Source organism: Orcinus orca, chromosome 19 (genome assembly GCF_937001465.1).
Source record: "Orcinus orca chromosome 19, mOrcOrc1.1, whole genome shotgun sequence".
NCBI lineage: Eukaryota > Metazoa > Chordata > Mammalia > Artiodactyla > Delphinidae > Orcinus > Orcinus orca.
In genome coordinates this window covers 12,648,417-12,663,367 of record NC_064577.1, presented here as the reverse complement: position 1 = coordinate 12,663,367, position 14,951 = coordinate 12,648,417, and the positions used below count along the sequence as shown (strand labels likewise).

At 39.2% G+C, this 14,951-nt stretch overlaps 1 protein-coding gene across 12 annotated transcripts in view; it reads right to left on the bottom strand.

Moving 5' to 3' along the window:
- The window catches only part of NDEL1 (nudE neurodevelopment protein 1 like 1), a 55,609-nt gene that overhangs the window by 17,988 nt on the left and 22,670 nt on the right, over positions 1 to 14,951 (bottom strand). For all 12 annotated transcript variants that reach the window (XM_049701680.1, XM_049701676.1, XM_033422880.2 and 9 more), the window contains exons 2-7: positions 13,694 to 13,791; positions 12,157 to 12,310; positions 11,093 to 11,241; positions 9,004 to 9,140; positions 5,805 to 5,978; positions 1,727 to 1,818 (exon numbers count right to left, since the gene is read on the bottom strand). In XM_049701680.1, the coding sequence (XP_049557637.1) occupies positions 1,727 to 1,818; positions 5,805 to 5,978; positions 9,004 to 9,140; positions 11,093 to 11,241; positions 12,157 to 12,310; positions 13,694 to 13,779 (792 nt within the window). In that variant the 5' untranslated portion in view covers positions 13,780 to 13,791. The remainder of the gene's footprint in view (positions 1 to 1,726; positions 1,819 to 5,804; positions 5,979 to 9,003; positions 9,141 to 11,092; positions 11,242 to 12,156; positions 12,311 to 13,693; positions 13,792 to 14,951) is intronic.

Below are 14,951 nucleotides of genomic sequence, written 5' to 3'. Positions count from 1 at the left end.
TTTAGCTTTTTTCTTTTTATTTATTTTATTGTGATCTTGTAAAAATTGTTTTGCAGTGAAAATAATAAAAAAGATGGCCAATTTTAAAAAATGTTAAGAAAAAGACATACATGTCAACTGTGATACAAATATGAAAAAACCTAATATGGTTTTGAGTAAATAATAGGTAAAGAACAAAATGCTTAAAACACCTGTTGAGCAGCACAAGTAAAACAGCCCTAGAGCCCAGCTCCTCCTCTATGATTATTCAGTAAATAATACACATGTAGGCATAATATTTTAGGTGCTGTTGACTAATTTTCAGAACCAACCAATGGAGAGCTCAAGAAGGGACAGAGACACACACACACACAACAGGGAGCTGAGATACAGTCTAATAAATTCATAAACATAGGTTTAAGCATGTTATTTAAAGTTATAAAAATAACCAACAGAAGAACAAAAAATAAAAAATTAGGAGGATGTAAGTTAAATTTCTCATCTTTTTGCTTCAAGTTGTTAAGATGCTGAAAAGCAAGCACATTACTTCAAGTTATAGGTTACAACAAATAGGTTACACTATTACAACGCAACTCTTACAACAGCTAGGTTAAAGAAATTATGTTAGGAGTAAGGGAAGATTACTCTATGTATGAATGATTTGTACACATTACTTTTTACAGTAACTTTAAAATGCAGATTTAGAGTTAATCTGACGGTCAGACAATAATTTTATGAGCCAGAAAAGGTAACAATAGGACCTTCTATCTTGGCCTCCCATTTCTTCTTTGTGTAAAGTATAATGCAATTTCTGCTTTTTTCAGAGTCACACGCACACAAAAATAAGTGAATGGGCAGTGGATAGTGGAAAGTTTCAGGGGTAGATTATTGAAAAGAGAAAAGTCACTGAGGGAAACAGGAAAGAAAACTGACTAATGCTAGAAATGCTAACTTTATAGTGGCTTAAAAATCCACAAGGTCATATGACTGTTTCCTGTGATCTGGATGCAGGAAAGAAATCCAGTTCCTTGACTGATCCAGGCTGCAGGTCTCCTCCATGGCCAAAGAGCCCATGAGTCAACAATGGCAGAGTAAGCGATCCGTGGATCACAGATGAGTAGGAACAAAGTGAAGCAAGAGATAAGCGAAAAATCAAAACAAGAGTACTGCTCTCGATAAAGTCAAAGAGTAGGTATTACACAGAGTAAAAAATTGAATAAGCACAAAACCAAGTTTAATATTCCAAAAGCCGAAATGTTCTGGAATGCAAGGTTAGAGCCAAGGAGACAGCACAGGAGTTGAGGGGGCCAAGCAGCAGTAAGACGTGTATGACTAAGAGAAGAAATTCATGTCATGAGCCAGTGCGGAAGTCCTATGAAGAAAAAGCCCGGGGATGACCAGGAGGACAGCAGGCAGAGCAAAGAAAAGGATCAGAGGGCGGTATAAGACACACAGCCTTAGAGGAAGTAGGAGGAATCACGATGTTTTAGTAGCAGCCATGGGGAACATGAAGAAGGCCCAGTGGGAACCTGGGAGCTAAGCGCAGGGACCCTCTGCAGAGGCACTGGCAAGGCTGAGCCCTGGAGGTGTTCACAGTCTCAGCTGGTCACTGTATGCTCTTGCTTCTCAGCTTAATTACAGACTTTAACACAGCAAGGTATCCTTTTTTCTTCCCTCGCTGCAAATTAAGAAATAATTCATTACCTTGGCAGCTGAAACACCTAGTGATAAATAATTAAAGGCTTACCCCTACTTTCCGTAAGAGGTCCCCCACGATGTTTAGTGCTGATATCCTAGCTGAAGGAGTCAGTGGACTGGTACCAAAGCCGTTTGGTATAGCTAGAGAAAAATAAAAGGTGAGTGATTACTCTTGCAGTTCCCTTTACATTTGGGTTTTGATATTACAAAGCAGTATACGCTCAATAAAAAATCAGTATAGTATTCCAAACTGTGGGTAAAGTGGAGATACCACAAATATCTCCGTTGGATGTTTAGATTATATCCAATTTTTCATCATTATAAACAATGCTAAAAGGACATATACCCTTAAAACATCTATACAAGTATTTCTGGATTTCCTGCCAATTTGATAGTCACTTTGTTTTAATTTTTGTTTCCCTAATCAAAGAGTCATTTGAATCTTTTTTTCTGGAAGTCATCTGTTTAATCTCTGCACTTTTTTCTACTGGGTTGTCTTCAATCAATTTGCAAGGGCACTATACACGATAGATATTTACCTTTTCTCTTATATATGTTGTACTTCCCAGTGTGACATTTATCTCTTCAACTTTGTGGTTTGGGGGGAGCCTTGGGCTTCCTCACTGCAACATAATAAAAATGTTCCCCACATTTTCTCCTAATGTTTTTCTAAAAAACTTTTCACCACTTAGATTAGTAAACTCATCAAATATCTAAATTTTTCCCCTCCAAATGGATATCTAATTGTCATAATACCATTTAGTGAAAAAGACTTATCTCATCTGAAATGGCACTAAAACCACACACTGAATTCTCTATACATTTCAAGTTCCATTAAATTATTTGTCTATTCTACCAGAAATATGCTGCTTTAGTTATTATAGTGTTAAAATATATTTCCTAAAGGGCAAAGCCTCTTCTTGTTACTAACTTATTTCAAACGTTTATTGACTATTCTTGCACATTTACTCTTCCAGAGTAACTTTATTAAAAATAAAGTTTTAGGGGCTTCCCTGGTGGCGCAGTGGTTGAGAGTCCGCCTGCCGACGCAGGGGACACGGGTTCGTGCCCCGGTCCGGGAAGATCCCACATGCCGCAGAGCGGCTGGGCCCGTGAGCCATGGCCGCTGAGCCTGCGCGTCCGGAGCCTGTGCTCCGCAATGGGAGAGGCCACAACAGTGAGAGGTCCGCGTACCGCAAAAAAATTAAAAATTAAAAATAAATAAATAAAGTTTTATTTTTATTTGGCTGCATTGGATCTTTGTTGCTGCACGTGGGCTTTTCTCTGGTTGAGGGGAGTGGGGGCTACTCTTTGTTGCGGTGCGCGGGCTTCTCATTGCGGTGGCTTCTCTTGTTGTGGAGCACGGGCTCTAGGTACACGGGCTCAGTAGCTGTGGCTCGCGGGCTCTAGAGCGCAGGCTCAGTCGTGGCGCACAGGCTTAGTTGCTCCGCGGCATGTGGGATCTTCCCGGACCAGGGCTCGAACCCGTGTCCCCTGTGTTGGCAGGCGGATTCTTAACCACTGCACCACCAGGGAAGCCCCAGAGTAACTTTAAAATGAACTTCACAACTTAAAAATCCTATTAGAATTTTTATTAGAAATTTAAACTATTGAATGATTTGGGGAAAATGGATATTGCAACTAAATTAAGTCTTCCTATTCTGAATCATGGTATTTAACATGGTAATTATTCACATCTTCTTTCATGCCCCTCAGCAAAGGTTTTCAGTCGTGCACATTTCTTCAATTTATTTTTGAGATATTAAAGCATGGCGGTTAAGAGCTCTGGAGCTAAACTGCTAGAAACACATCCATCTCTGCCATTAACTGTGTGACCTTAAGTAACCAAATGTGAAAGGGGGCTAATAATAGCACTTAAATCATAAGGTTGTTGTTAAGTTTAAATTCATTAATAAATTTTTTAAATGCAGAGCACACAGTAAGTACTCAATAAATGTTACTATTATTTTTATCTGCTTTCTACAGAGTTGTAATCAGCAGGTAAAATGCTTTTGTTGCTGCTGCTGCTACTACCCTTGTCCTCTAGAATATAATCACACTGAAGGTAGCAACTTAGTCTTATTAGATCACTATCCTCCCCACATCCTGAGTAATACGTGACACATAACAGGTGCTCAATGTGATACAAATAAACTGCTATACTTCTCTTGGCAGGAATTTCTGGATCTTGTTTTTCCCTATTCCCCTCGAATTTTATATTTTAGGTATTATTAAATCTGTACTTTTATGGTAAGTTGTCTTGAATGCTTTTTGGAAACAGGCATTTTATCAATAAAACACAATTAGAGCTAGACCACTTCGTAGAGATCAGCTCTTCAATCTTGCCACTGATTTCTCTAACCTCTGGCTTCTCACTGTGTCTGTGCAGACTTTCTTGTCATGAAACGGCAGCTTTTAGGTCAGTGAAAGCTCATGCTATCAGTTCCAATCGAAAAACATGTCTGACTGGACAAATATTACTGCCTTAGGGCTGACATTACTGTAACTGTGCCAGAGCAAAGCTCTATGTCCTACTAACACCCCCTTGAGGTTCCAGACTATTCTGATTAGTGCTCAACTAAAGAATTTTCAGAATTTATCTGCATAATTCTAATTAGTAACATAAAAGCAAAGCTTTGTTAATTCTCAAATGTTAGAAATTCTAAGGTCCTCAAATACACAAGCAGCCATTCCGAAAAACGAGAGCTTCTGATGACTGCTGTAATCTATATACTGCCTGCTCTGTATTCTCAGCAGCAGAGTCAGCACATACCAGTACAATCAATAACGTAACTATACAGAATTTTCACATACCTTACCTCAGCTCATAAAAAGACGAAAATAGGGTGACTTATCTATTCAAGGGCTACTGAGCACTTGAAATGTGGCCAACGCAATCAGAAACTCAATTTTAAATTTTAATTCATTTAAATCAATAAAAATTTTAAATTTAAATAGTCACATTGGAGTAGCTACTGTATTGGGCAGCACAAACATGGAGTGCACTAACCACCCAGACAGAAACCTTCTCGTATCACTCTGAAAGATAAAGTCCTATATTTTTTAAAAAAGTGTGAAGAAAGACAGCTTCCATTGGAGGAGAAGAAAGTATTGGGGGGGGGGGTGTGGAAGTAGCTGAAATATGATCTCCAAGCTGCAAAAACTAAATAAATCTCAATTGAGAGCTTCAGGGTTCCATTCTTAACGTTCTATCTAGTGGCTACTAAATCGTTTTTCAGCTTACCTGGATTTAAAAAAACACCCTGACTGATGGCAAAAGGCATATTCTTTCTGTACTATTCATCAGTTACTCTGAACATCACCTATGAAAATGGCAGCTACTGAGGCATGTTATAGAATGGACATGTCCACCCAAGCCAATCTTAAGACAAGTCTGAATGGTAACTCAGTGAGTCTCTGTACTTTCTGTGTATAAAGCCTTCTAGTCTCCCATGATATGTCAAGTGGCAAAATAAATAAAACTGCATTTAAATACAATCCCAAACACAACACCATAAAGCAACTATACTCAAATAAAAATTAATTAAAAAAAAATACGATCCCAAAACTTGTGTGTAATAAGGTGGCACAAACACAAAAAAGCACACACAATAGAAAAAAATTCAAAGTGTTAATAAGAGTTGACTTTGAGCCCTAAGATTGCAGATGGATTTTATTTTTTCTCTTGTTTTTAATTTTTTCTACATGAACATGTATTACTGCTATAGTCAAAAAATAAACTTCCCTTAAAAACCTTTATTAAAATTTCAATTTATTAAGCTGCTCTTGTCTTAAATGTAGCCCTCATCTCACTGTTTCCTACTAATGAGTTGGCCTAGGAGAACAATGCCTTCTGCTTCACTCAGTGCTAGATTTAACCAACTTTTAAACTAAAATGATTGCTTAGGGACCTCCCTGGTGGTCCAGTGGTTAAGACTCCGTGCTTCCAATGCAGGGGGCATGGGTTCGATCCCTGGCTGGGGAACTAAGATCCCACATGCCACACAGCATGGCCAAAAAAAATAAAATTAAAATGATTGCTTAAAACTTAGCAACCCCTGCTTCACCAGCAAAGCCTCTTAAGTGGATAATCAACCACAGGTTCAAAAAGAAAAGACACTACAAACCTTTTGGTGAAGGAAAGCTGTTCTCTGTTCCTTTGCCAACAGGAGTAGCTGGCAAAGAAAGTGATGCTTGGACAGCAGAATCCATCTTTTCACAGTCTAGAGTTGGAGAACTGGGAGCCGACTTTCTCGTTACTTCCTGCTGTCTCTCCCGAACAGCTAGTTCTTGTCTTAAATCTGTAAAATGTTGCAAAAGTAGTAATATTCACTAGAGGAAGCAAATACATCAAGCAAAGTCACATCTGAAATGGCATAAAGACACTCTTCCTAAATTACTACTTCTCAAAAATGAATTTCCTATTTAACAATTTTTATTTCCAGGGGAATAAAAATGACAACAACCCTACTGTCTACATGATCATTTAGACTTTAAAAATGCTATAAAGTTAACAGAACAATTATTTATGCCTATATGAAAAAAGAAATAGGGCAGAGTCCAAAGTAGAACTCACAGTGAACATATATGACACAAAAATAAATATTCTTTACCAACTCATTTGCATTTATTTTGAAATGATGATGTAGTTTGGGGATTATTACAAAATCAATGAAGTGTATTTTTGTCATTTTAAATGGCTTGGCTTTTTTTTTTTTTTACTAACTATCCTATGAAATACTTTGTTTTGAAAGGAAGTAGTCAAAATAGTTGCAAATTGTTTTCTTGTTTTGAAATATTGAATTTTTAACCCAAAATTTATGTTTTCTTTTCCAGTTATACAATTGACCTACAGAATACTTGCTTATTATTAAAAAAAGATACAAAGTTACCATACTCCTGGGTATGTATCAAAAAGAATTCAAAGTAGGACACCGAGATATTTGCACATCCATGTTCATTATGGACACATGATAAGTGAAATAAGCCAGTCACAAAAAGATCAATACTGTATGATTTCACTTATATAAGGTATCTAGGGTGCAGCAGTCCCTCCCTTATCTGAGGAACATATGTTCTAAGACCCTCAGTGGATGATTTACGTCCACTGAGCGTGATGGTGCAAAATTTCATCCTGCTACTCAGAACAGCACACAATTTAAAACTTACGAATTGTTGAGTTCTGGAATTCTCCACTTAATATTTTCAGACTGCAGCTGACCATGGGTTACTGAAACCATGGAAAGCTAAACCTCGGATAAGGAGGGACTACTGTAGTCACACCTAACAACAGTAAGTAGAACTGCAAGGCTTCCCTGGTGGCACAGTGGTTAAGAATCTGCCTGCCAATGCAGGGGACACGGGTTCAAGCCCTGGCCCAGGAAGATCCCACATGCCGCGGAGCAACTAAGCCTGTGTGCCACAACTACTGAGCCTGTGCTCTAGAGCCCGTGAGCCACAACTACTGAGCCTGCATGCCACAACTACTGAAGCCCGCGCACCTAGAGCCCGTGCTCCACAACGAGAAGCCACCGCAATGAGAAGCCCGCGCACCACATGGAAGAGTAGCGCCTGCTCGCTGCAACTAGAGAAAGCCCGCGCACAGCAACGAAGATCCAAGGCAGCCAAAAATAAAAATACATAAATTTATTTTTAAAAAAAGAGAGAGAGAAATTAAAACTGCAGTTGCCAGGGGCTGGGGAAGGGAGAAATGGGAATTTGTTGTTCAATAGGCAAAGAGCTTCAATTCTGCAACATGAAAAAGTTCTAGAGATCTACAAAACAATGTGAACATAGTTTAACATTACTGAACTGTACCCTTAGAAATGGGTAAGATGGTAAATTTTATGTTACGTGGTTTTTTTTAACCAGAATTGTAAACTTAAAAATAGGATAGTTAATATTTTATACATTATATAAATTATGAGTTCTTCAGATGAATAAACCCTCCCCCAAAAAAGGAAAAGTCATGAAAAAAACAATTTTTAGAAGAGCCAATAAACATTAGCAAAAAGTTCTCACAAGCAGTAACCAAAGAACTACAAATTAAAAACAATGTGATATCAATTTTCAACTTTCAAATAGATTTTTAAATAATTTTAAAATCTGTTTTTGGGGCTTCCCTGGTGGCGCAGTGGTTGAGAGTCCGCCTGTCGATGCAGGGGACACGGGTTCGTGCCCCGGTCTGGGAAGATCGCACATGCCGCAGAGCGGCTTGGGCCCATGAGCCATGGCCGCTGAGCCTGCGCATCTGGAGCCTGTGCTCCGCAACGGAAGAGGCCACAACAGTGAGAGACCCCCGTACCACAAAAAAAAAAAAAAAAGAAAAGAAAGAAAGAAAATCTGTTTTTATTATTCACAATACTAGTAAACATTGTGAGAAGGACACTCAGTCACTGCCAGAGTGTAAAGTTACCAACTTTCTAAAAAGTAATTTAGCAGCATCCATTACAACCATTAAAGATACTTGTATCCTTTGCCACTTCTAAGAATCTAAGAAAATCAAAGATACTCCCCAATATTATGTACAAGGACACTATTTACAGCAAAAAATTAACCACCAATAATAAAGGACCCATCAAAAAAATCATATGTAATAGAATATTATACATTTTTAAAAACCTGTTTCAAAAGATTTTTTTTAATGGCATGGATTACATTCACTATATTAAAGGAGGATAGAAAAAAATATATATGTATATATAATGTGGTTCCAATTATATAAAGGAAAAAAATATACAGGTATGTTTATGTATAGTCACAGGGAAGAGTGGAAAGAAACACACCAAACTCTTAGTGGGTTCTCTCAAGATAAAGGGATTGACAGAGACTTTTAGTTTCTTCTTTACAATATTCTGCATTCTAACATGCATGAAAGAAAAAAAGAGGGAGGGAAGGAGAATTTTAAAAGAAAGTATATATTCTCTATATGTATAATATATATACAGCAATATGTACACATATGTAATGCTAATATGTGCATGACAAAATTATTTAGGACAAGCAAAAAGGAAAAACTCCAAACAAACCAAGCAGTATATATGCACAGTGGTAATGGTTAAGGCTTTGGGAAACAGACCAGGGTTTGAATCCCTACTGACAACTCAAACTCTCTGTGCCTCAGTTTTCTGACCTATAAAATGGGGATAACAGTACCTACCTCCTAGAGTTGAGGATGTAGATATTGAATAAACAGATTCAAAGTACTTAGCATAGTGTTTGACAAAAGCATATAAACGTGTAGCTTTAAAAAGCTGATCCTGAAGCTAGCTTAGCACTCTGGCTCAGGGACAGTAAGGTAATAAATATTCTTTAAGTATAATTTACCTCTTGCTTCATCCTTTAACCTCTGTACAGAGACCAACAAAGATTCCTTTTCATCAAGTTCACTTTCTAAAAATGCATTTCGTTCAATGGCTTGATTTAGCCTTTGTTCAAAGTCTTCCAGCGAAACTATTGTTGCCCTAAAAAAAAAAAAAAATGAGAGTCCATGAATTAAATAAATAACGTGCAAATAGCTACTACAAAAGGAAACTGTCAGTTTATCTCATGCCATTTCCTGACCTAGAAAGCCTGGCCCAGTTAAAAGAGAATGATCTCGCCCCCTTCTGACCTCTGGTGCATTTAGTGTCTCTACTACCATTTGGGGCCATTCAATGTATTCTTTTCTCTTAAATTCCCATCTAAATTCCTTCAAGTGTCTTAAAGGAAGCCTACTTATCATACAATTTATATCTCCCCATTGGACTTTAAACATGAGTCAATGAAGTTTACATATTTTCAGGAAGAAAACTTTTCAATAGTTTTAGAGTATGTTAAGAATTAACTAAGAATTAGTTTAAAACGCAGTCCCAGGTCCCACTCTATTTACTTTCTTCCTACCAAGCTTTTCTTCTTCCCGCATTTCTCATCTTATTCATTCAGCAAACATTCACAGATACCTGCTATGTGCCCTCTACCCACTATGTCCTACAGAAATAAAATTTCCTAACCTCAAGTTAGAACTCTCAATGCCAGGGGTCCCCAGCAGGAGGTGAGCGACATGAGTGAGCAAAACTCCATCTGCCGCTCCGCATCGCTCACATTACCGCCTGAAAACCCCCTCCACTCCACCCCACCCCCTCCCCACCCCCATCCCTGTCTGTGGAAAAACTGCCTTCCACGAAACCAGTCCCTGGTGCCAGAAAGGTTGGGGACCGCTGCTCAATGCCACGTCCAATTTTACCACCTCCCGTCAACTGTCAAAACGCCTCTCAATTCCATTTGCTCTCCTCCAACCTTCTGCCCTTGGCGTAATTCTTCATCCATCACCTGGATTACTCCTCAATGGTCTTCACATCTCCTCCTCCCTACTTTCAATTCCTCAGTATTATCTTCCCAAATCACAATCTGATAATACTCTTTTGTTTAAAAAATCTTAAGGAGCACCTCTTTGCCTACAGAATGACTTTCAAACATAGCTGAGCACAAGGTTCTCCACAACCTGGCCCCAAACATCTTCTAGTCTCATCTTGTTCAGCCATACTGTCTTTACACACTTCAGTCAAAGTGAAATATTAATACCTCATGCACTTTCCTGCCTCTCTGCCTTCACACCTCTCTCTTCACCGGTTAACATCTACTCCTCCTTGCAGACTCAGCTTCCCCAGTTACCACAGAGCACTTTAGCTGTGCCCTTCTCTATGCCCTGGAGCAGTCTGTACATTCCTCTGTACCAGTGTTTACCACGTGGATTGTCCCTATCTGTCACGCCCAAGGGCAGTGGCTAGTTTATCTTTGTATCCTCAACTCTAGCATCATGCCAAGCATTTAAGTGTCACTCAGATACTAAGGAAAGGAATATCAGACAATAATTGTAAAGTAATAGGAATTAAGTTTGGAATGGTTAAGAAACAACTAATTATAGATATATGCAATCTTGGCAAAGTGACGGCAAGCCACTATAGGCTGTTCCGCAAAATCATAATAAAAGCATTATTTTGAGACAATTCATTGGTCAGTATTAAAACAGAAGAGAATAAAAAGCAGTGAAAATTTAAAGACAGATCAGCTAGGAATTAACTGCAGGACTCAGGTATAAGATGTGAGGACCTTCAAGAAGTGTGGTAGTACTGAGAACATACAGGGAAGATGGAGGAATGAATGAGTCATGTTTTAAAGAAAAACCAACAGGATCAACAATGGTACCTGAAAGAAGAAGGAAAAAGGAAAACCAGAAAGAAAAGGCTGGAAGAGCATTATCTGGGGAGATCAGGATTTTCGGTAAGTTTCAATGTGACGAGTTACAGGTGACATGAAATACCAAAAGGAAATGCTCTGGAACTAGGATCTAGGTGATAGGTCGAGCCTAAAACCAAATTCTAATCACTGACTGCCAACTTCGGTCATTGCAACAGAAGGCACACCGCTCACGTACCGCTTTGCCCGCTCCAGGTCGTCGTTGGCCTGCTCCAGCTCCCTCACGTACTTATGTAGCTGCTCCTTAATGGCCCGGGTCTGACTTAGATCATCTTCTAATACTGAGACCTGCTTGTAGCTCTGTGCATACTGATGCTCCAGTTTCTCCTGAAGGTGTGGGTAATAAGGAAGGAAAGCATGTGTCATTAACATATAGTTTTCTTTAATAAAGGATGTAACTTAAGTAAGGGGTGGGACGGGGGCGGGTGGGATCCAAGAGATTCACCCACAATCTGAGTTGATGGTACCCCCTCTCTCCTTTTTACACTATTTAAAATCAATGACACATTCATTCCAAGTGCCTTAACTCATATAAAATTAGTCAATCGTTCTCCTCTCAAAGAAATTTAATAATGATCTCTCTGAAAAGAGGTAAAATAGTGAAACCGTTGCCTTAAAAACCTCAATCTTGGTGGGGGAACCTCCGGGTTCTTAGGCTGAATGCAGCCCAGGTAAGCACAAAGAAGTTGACTGACAAGAGTTCAAATTCCCTATACCTCACCTTCCCCAAACCTACCCCACTGCCCCGACACAGGAATACCCCAAGCAACTGGCTTAGGCATGTGAGGAAGAGCAGCAAAAAGGGGTTAATCTTTCACTCCTGAAAATTCCTTGTTAGAAGGGAATTTTTAAAAACTAAACTCCAAAACTAAAGGGACTACAAACCATAATGAAATAAATGTGTATTTCATACAAATACAATTTTAAAGTGCCACACAATGAGGTACTCTGTCAAAACAAATAATCAGGCAGCTTTTGAAAATTATAGGAACTACAGCGTAATATTATAGCTAGGAACATTACAGCTAAAAAACTGACAGCTACAGTTTCCAAGTGAACTCCTGAACTCTAAACCACCTTTCCCTTGGTTCCATGAAAGCAAACAGTTTTTGTCAAAAATTCACTTTAGGCCTTTTTACATTTTTATGTTGCCTGCTGCTCTTAAGCTCCACCTAAAAGAATGTATTTCTCATTTTAATAAAACCCAGCAAATGAGGCACCAGCTTTCACTGCCACAATTACCTTTAATGCTTCCACTTCATACTTCAGTCTTTGGTTATCAGCTTGCAAGTCTCTATTTCTTTGTTCAGCCTGTACTAACTGTGCCTCCAACTCTGCTTCTAATTCTCTGCTTCCTTCCTGGAATTCAACTAGCTCATCCCGAGCTTCCTGGAAGCTAATCAGAAACAAAGCGGGAAAGATCAGTTATAGTAGGAAGCATAAGGATCATCCTGAAGATGATTATATATCAATTCAATAATTTTTGCCTGAACGTTATGCTACCATAAAATATACTAAACAATAAAGGCCATCTATTTTGCATCTCTTACTCTATATTCAGGATTCAATGAAAATAAATTATAAGCCTCAAAAGGATTCATTTTTTATACACTTCACCCCTTTCTTATTTAACATATTGATAAAGATGCACATATTACTATCCACAAATTAGTTTAACATTTAGATTTGTTTTTTCAATGTAATTGGTTTCCTCTGTAATTCTATTATTCAATTTTATGCGTTTAAAATGTTATTCTGAGAAGGGGTCCATAGGCTTTCCCCAGCCTATGAAGGCACCTATGGCACAAAAAGACTAAGAACCCCTGCCATAGACGCACACTTTCCATATCCACTAGCACAGTACAGTAACTGGCTTCAGCAACAACAGCGAAATAGCAATAAAAGGTTTGACAGGGCTTCCCTGGTGGCGCAGTGATTAAGAATCCGCCTGCCAATGCAGGGGACAAGGGTTCAAGCCCTGGTCTGGGAAGATCCCACATGCCGCGGAGCAAATAAGCCCACGTGCCACAACTACTGAGCCTGCACTCTAGAGCCCACGAGCCACAACTACGGAAGACAGCGAGCCTAGAGCCTGTGCTCCGCAACAAGACAAGCCACCGCAATGAGAAGCCCGTGCACAGCAATGAAGACCCAATGCAGCCCAAAAAAAAAAAAGGTCTGATAAGTATTACTAAACTGTTAACCAAAGTTGGAAGATGTATATATATTTTAGAAAGATTTCATTTTAAAAAGAAATTTAAGATAAGTTTTGGTACTTAAAAGGTTATCTACAAGTTTTCCCAACTAATTGAAATGATTAAGATTTTATAAAAGGCTCCATATACCCCTGAAGCTCTTGCCCCTCCCTCAAAGCTTTGCTGGCTCCAGACACTGATAACACCTGCCTGAAGAAAGTCTACCCTATGAAGCCCTAGAGAGCTTATCAGAATCTCCAAAAGACCAAAATGATGAGGCAGAATCTGTACACCGAGCAGGCCAAAGATGGCCAAGAGCAGTAATAAGCTTTATAAAAGGAGGTAAACTACCAGGAGAAATCACAAATGACAGTTTTCTTACTATTTTAATAATTCGAGTAATATAAGGATTTATGTCATTTTTATATTATTTAAATACAAGCAATGCTATGACTATTTCTAGAATCCCAATCCTATATCAGAAACTCTAAATTTAGCTTTGCTAAAAAAAAAAAAAAAGGCACAAACTAGAGATTATGTATTCCAAAGCCCTCTCCTATTTTTAGGATGCTTTTCAACATTACCTTTGTTTATACTTCAAGGAAAGTTCCTTCCAATAAGCAGTTTCCTCCTTTAAACTTGAAAAATCTGGTATATCTTCACCATCCATGATCAAGAAAGCCTGTGAAATATTAAAGACGAAAATAAATTAATAGAGAACATAGGAATCTTAGTAAAAGTATAAAGTCTGGGACAACACTAAATCTGCAGCATTTTGGAGGGAGTCAAACACGAAAGATTCTAAGATCAGTGAACTCTTTATTACAATAAGCTCAGGCACCTAAATCACTTCACTGCCCCACTCACAGGGACCACCAGCATTGTGGACGGGGTCAGGAGAGGAGATGAACAAAGTCACGGAAGCCACGAGAAGTGCTTCTGGTGGCGGCACTAGGTTCTGGGGAGTTGACCCCACAGAATCATCCTGCAGCTGGTTCACAGCGAACTGATCTTCTGGGAATCAGGTGACAGAAAACAAGCTTACTGTTAGAGTTGCTACTGCTGCATGCCCTTCTCTGTTGTACAATTGCTTCAAAACACCTGCTTGAAACATTTTATACCAGGTAGCCTTTCAAGGAGATCAGGGACCACATTCCCAATAATTTACTATCATTACATTTCTAAAAATTTCCTGTTAATTATCTTTTAAGTCCCAAGCTTCCTCCATAAGTCCACTAATTCTCCAACTTCAATGTTCTTTCACCTTGGTTCTTCTCCCAAGGCTTTCAGAGTGGGTTAAAAAATATCTATTTTGGGCTTCCCTGGTTGCGCAGTGGTTGAGAGTCCGCCTGCCGATGCAGGGGACATGGGTTCGTGCCCCGGTCCGGGAAGATCCCACATGCCGCAGAGCGGCTGGTCCCGTGAGCCATGGCCGCTGAGCCTGCGCGTCCGGAGCCTGTGCTCCGCAACGGGAGAGGCCACAACAGTGAGAGGCCCGCGTACCATAAAAAAAAAATATATATATATATATATATTTAGTTAACCTTGCATTTAGACTGGCTACCTAAAATTCCCAACTGACTGTCAGGCCCAATGGAATACCAAAGACGTTGGGCTTGTCCTAGATTCACACCTAAGTGTTTCAGTCTTACCTCCTACAACCCTCTCCCCAAGCATCATACTTTATATTCCAGCAATACTGTTCAAAAGTGTCCTAATGCACCATTCTGTTTCAGGTCTGGATATTTTCCCTCCCTGGAATAGCTCTCCTTCCTTGTGCATTTAGAAAGCTCCTATTTATCCTTTAAAACCTAGCTGTCACCTTTTCCTGTCCTCACCCAG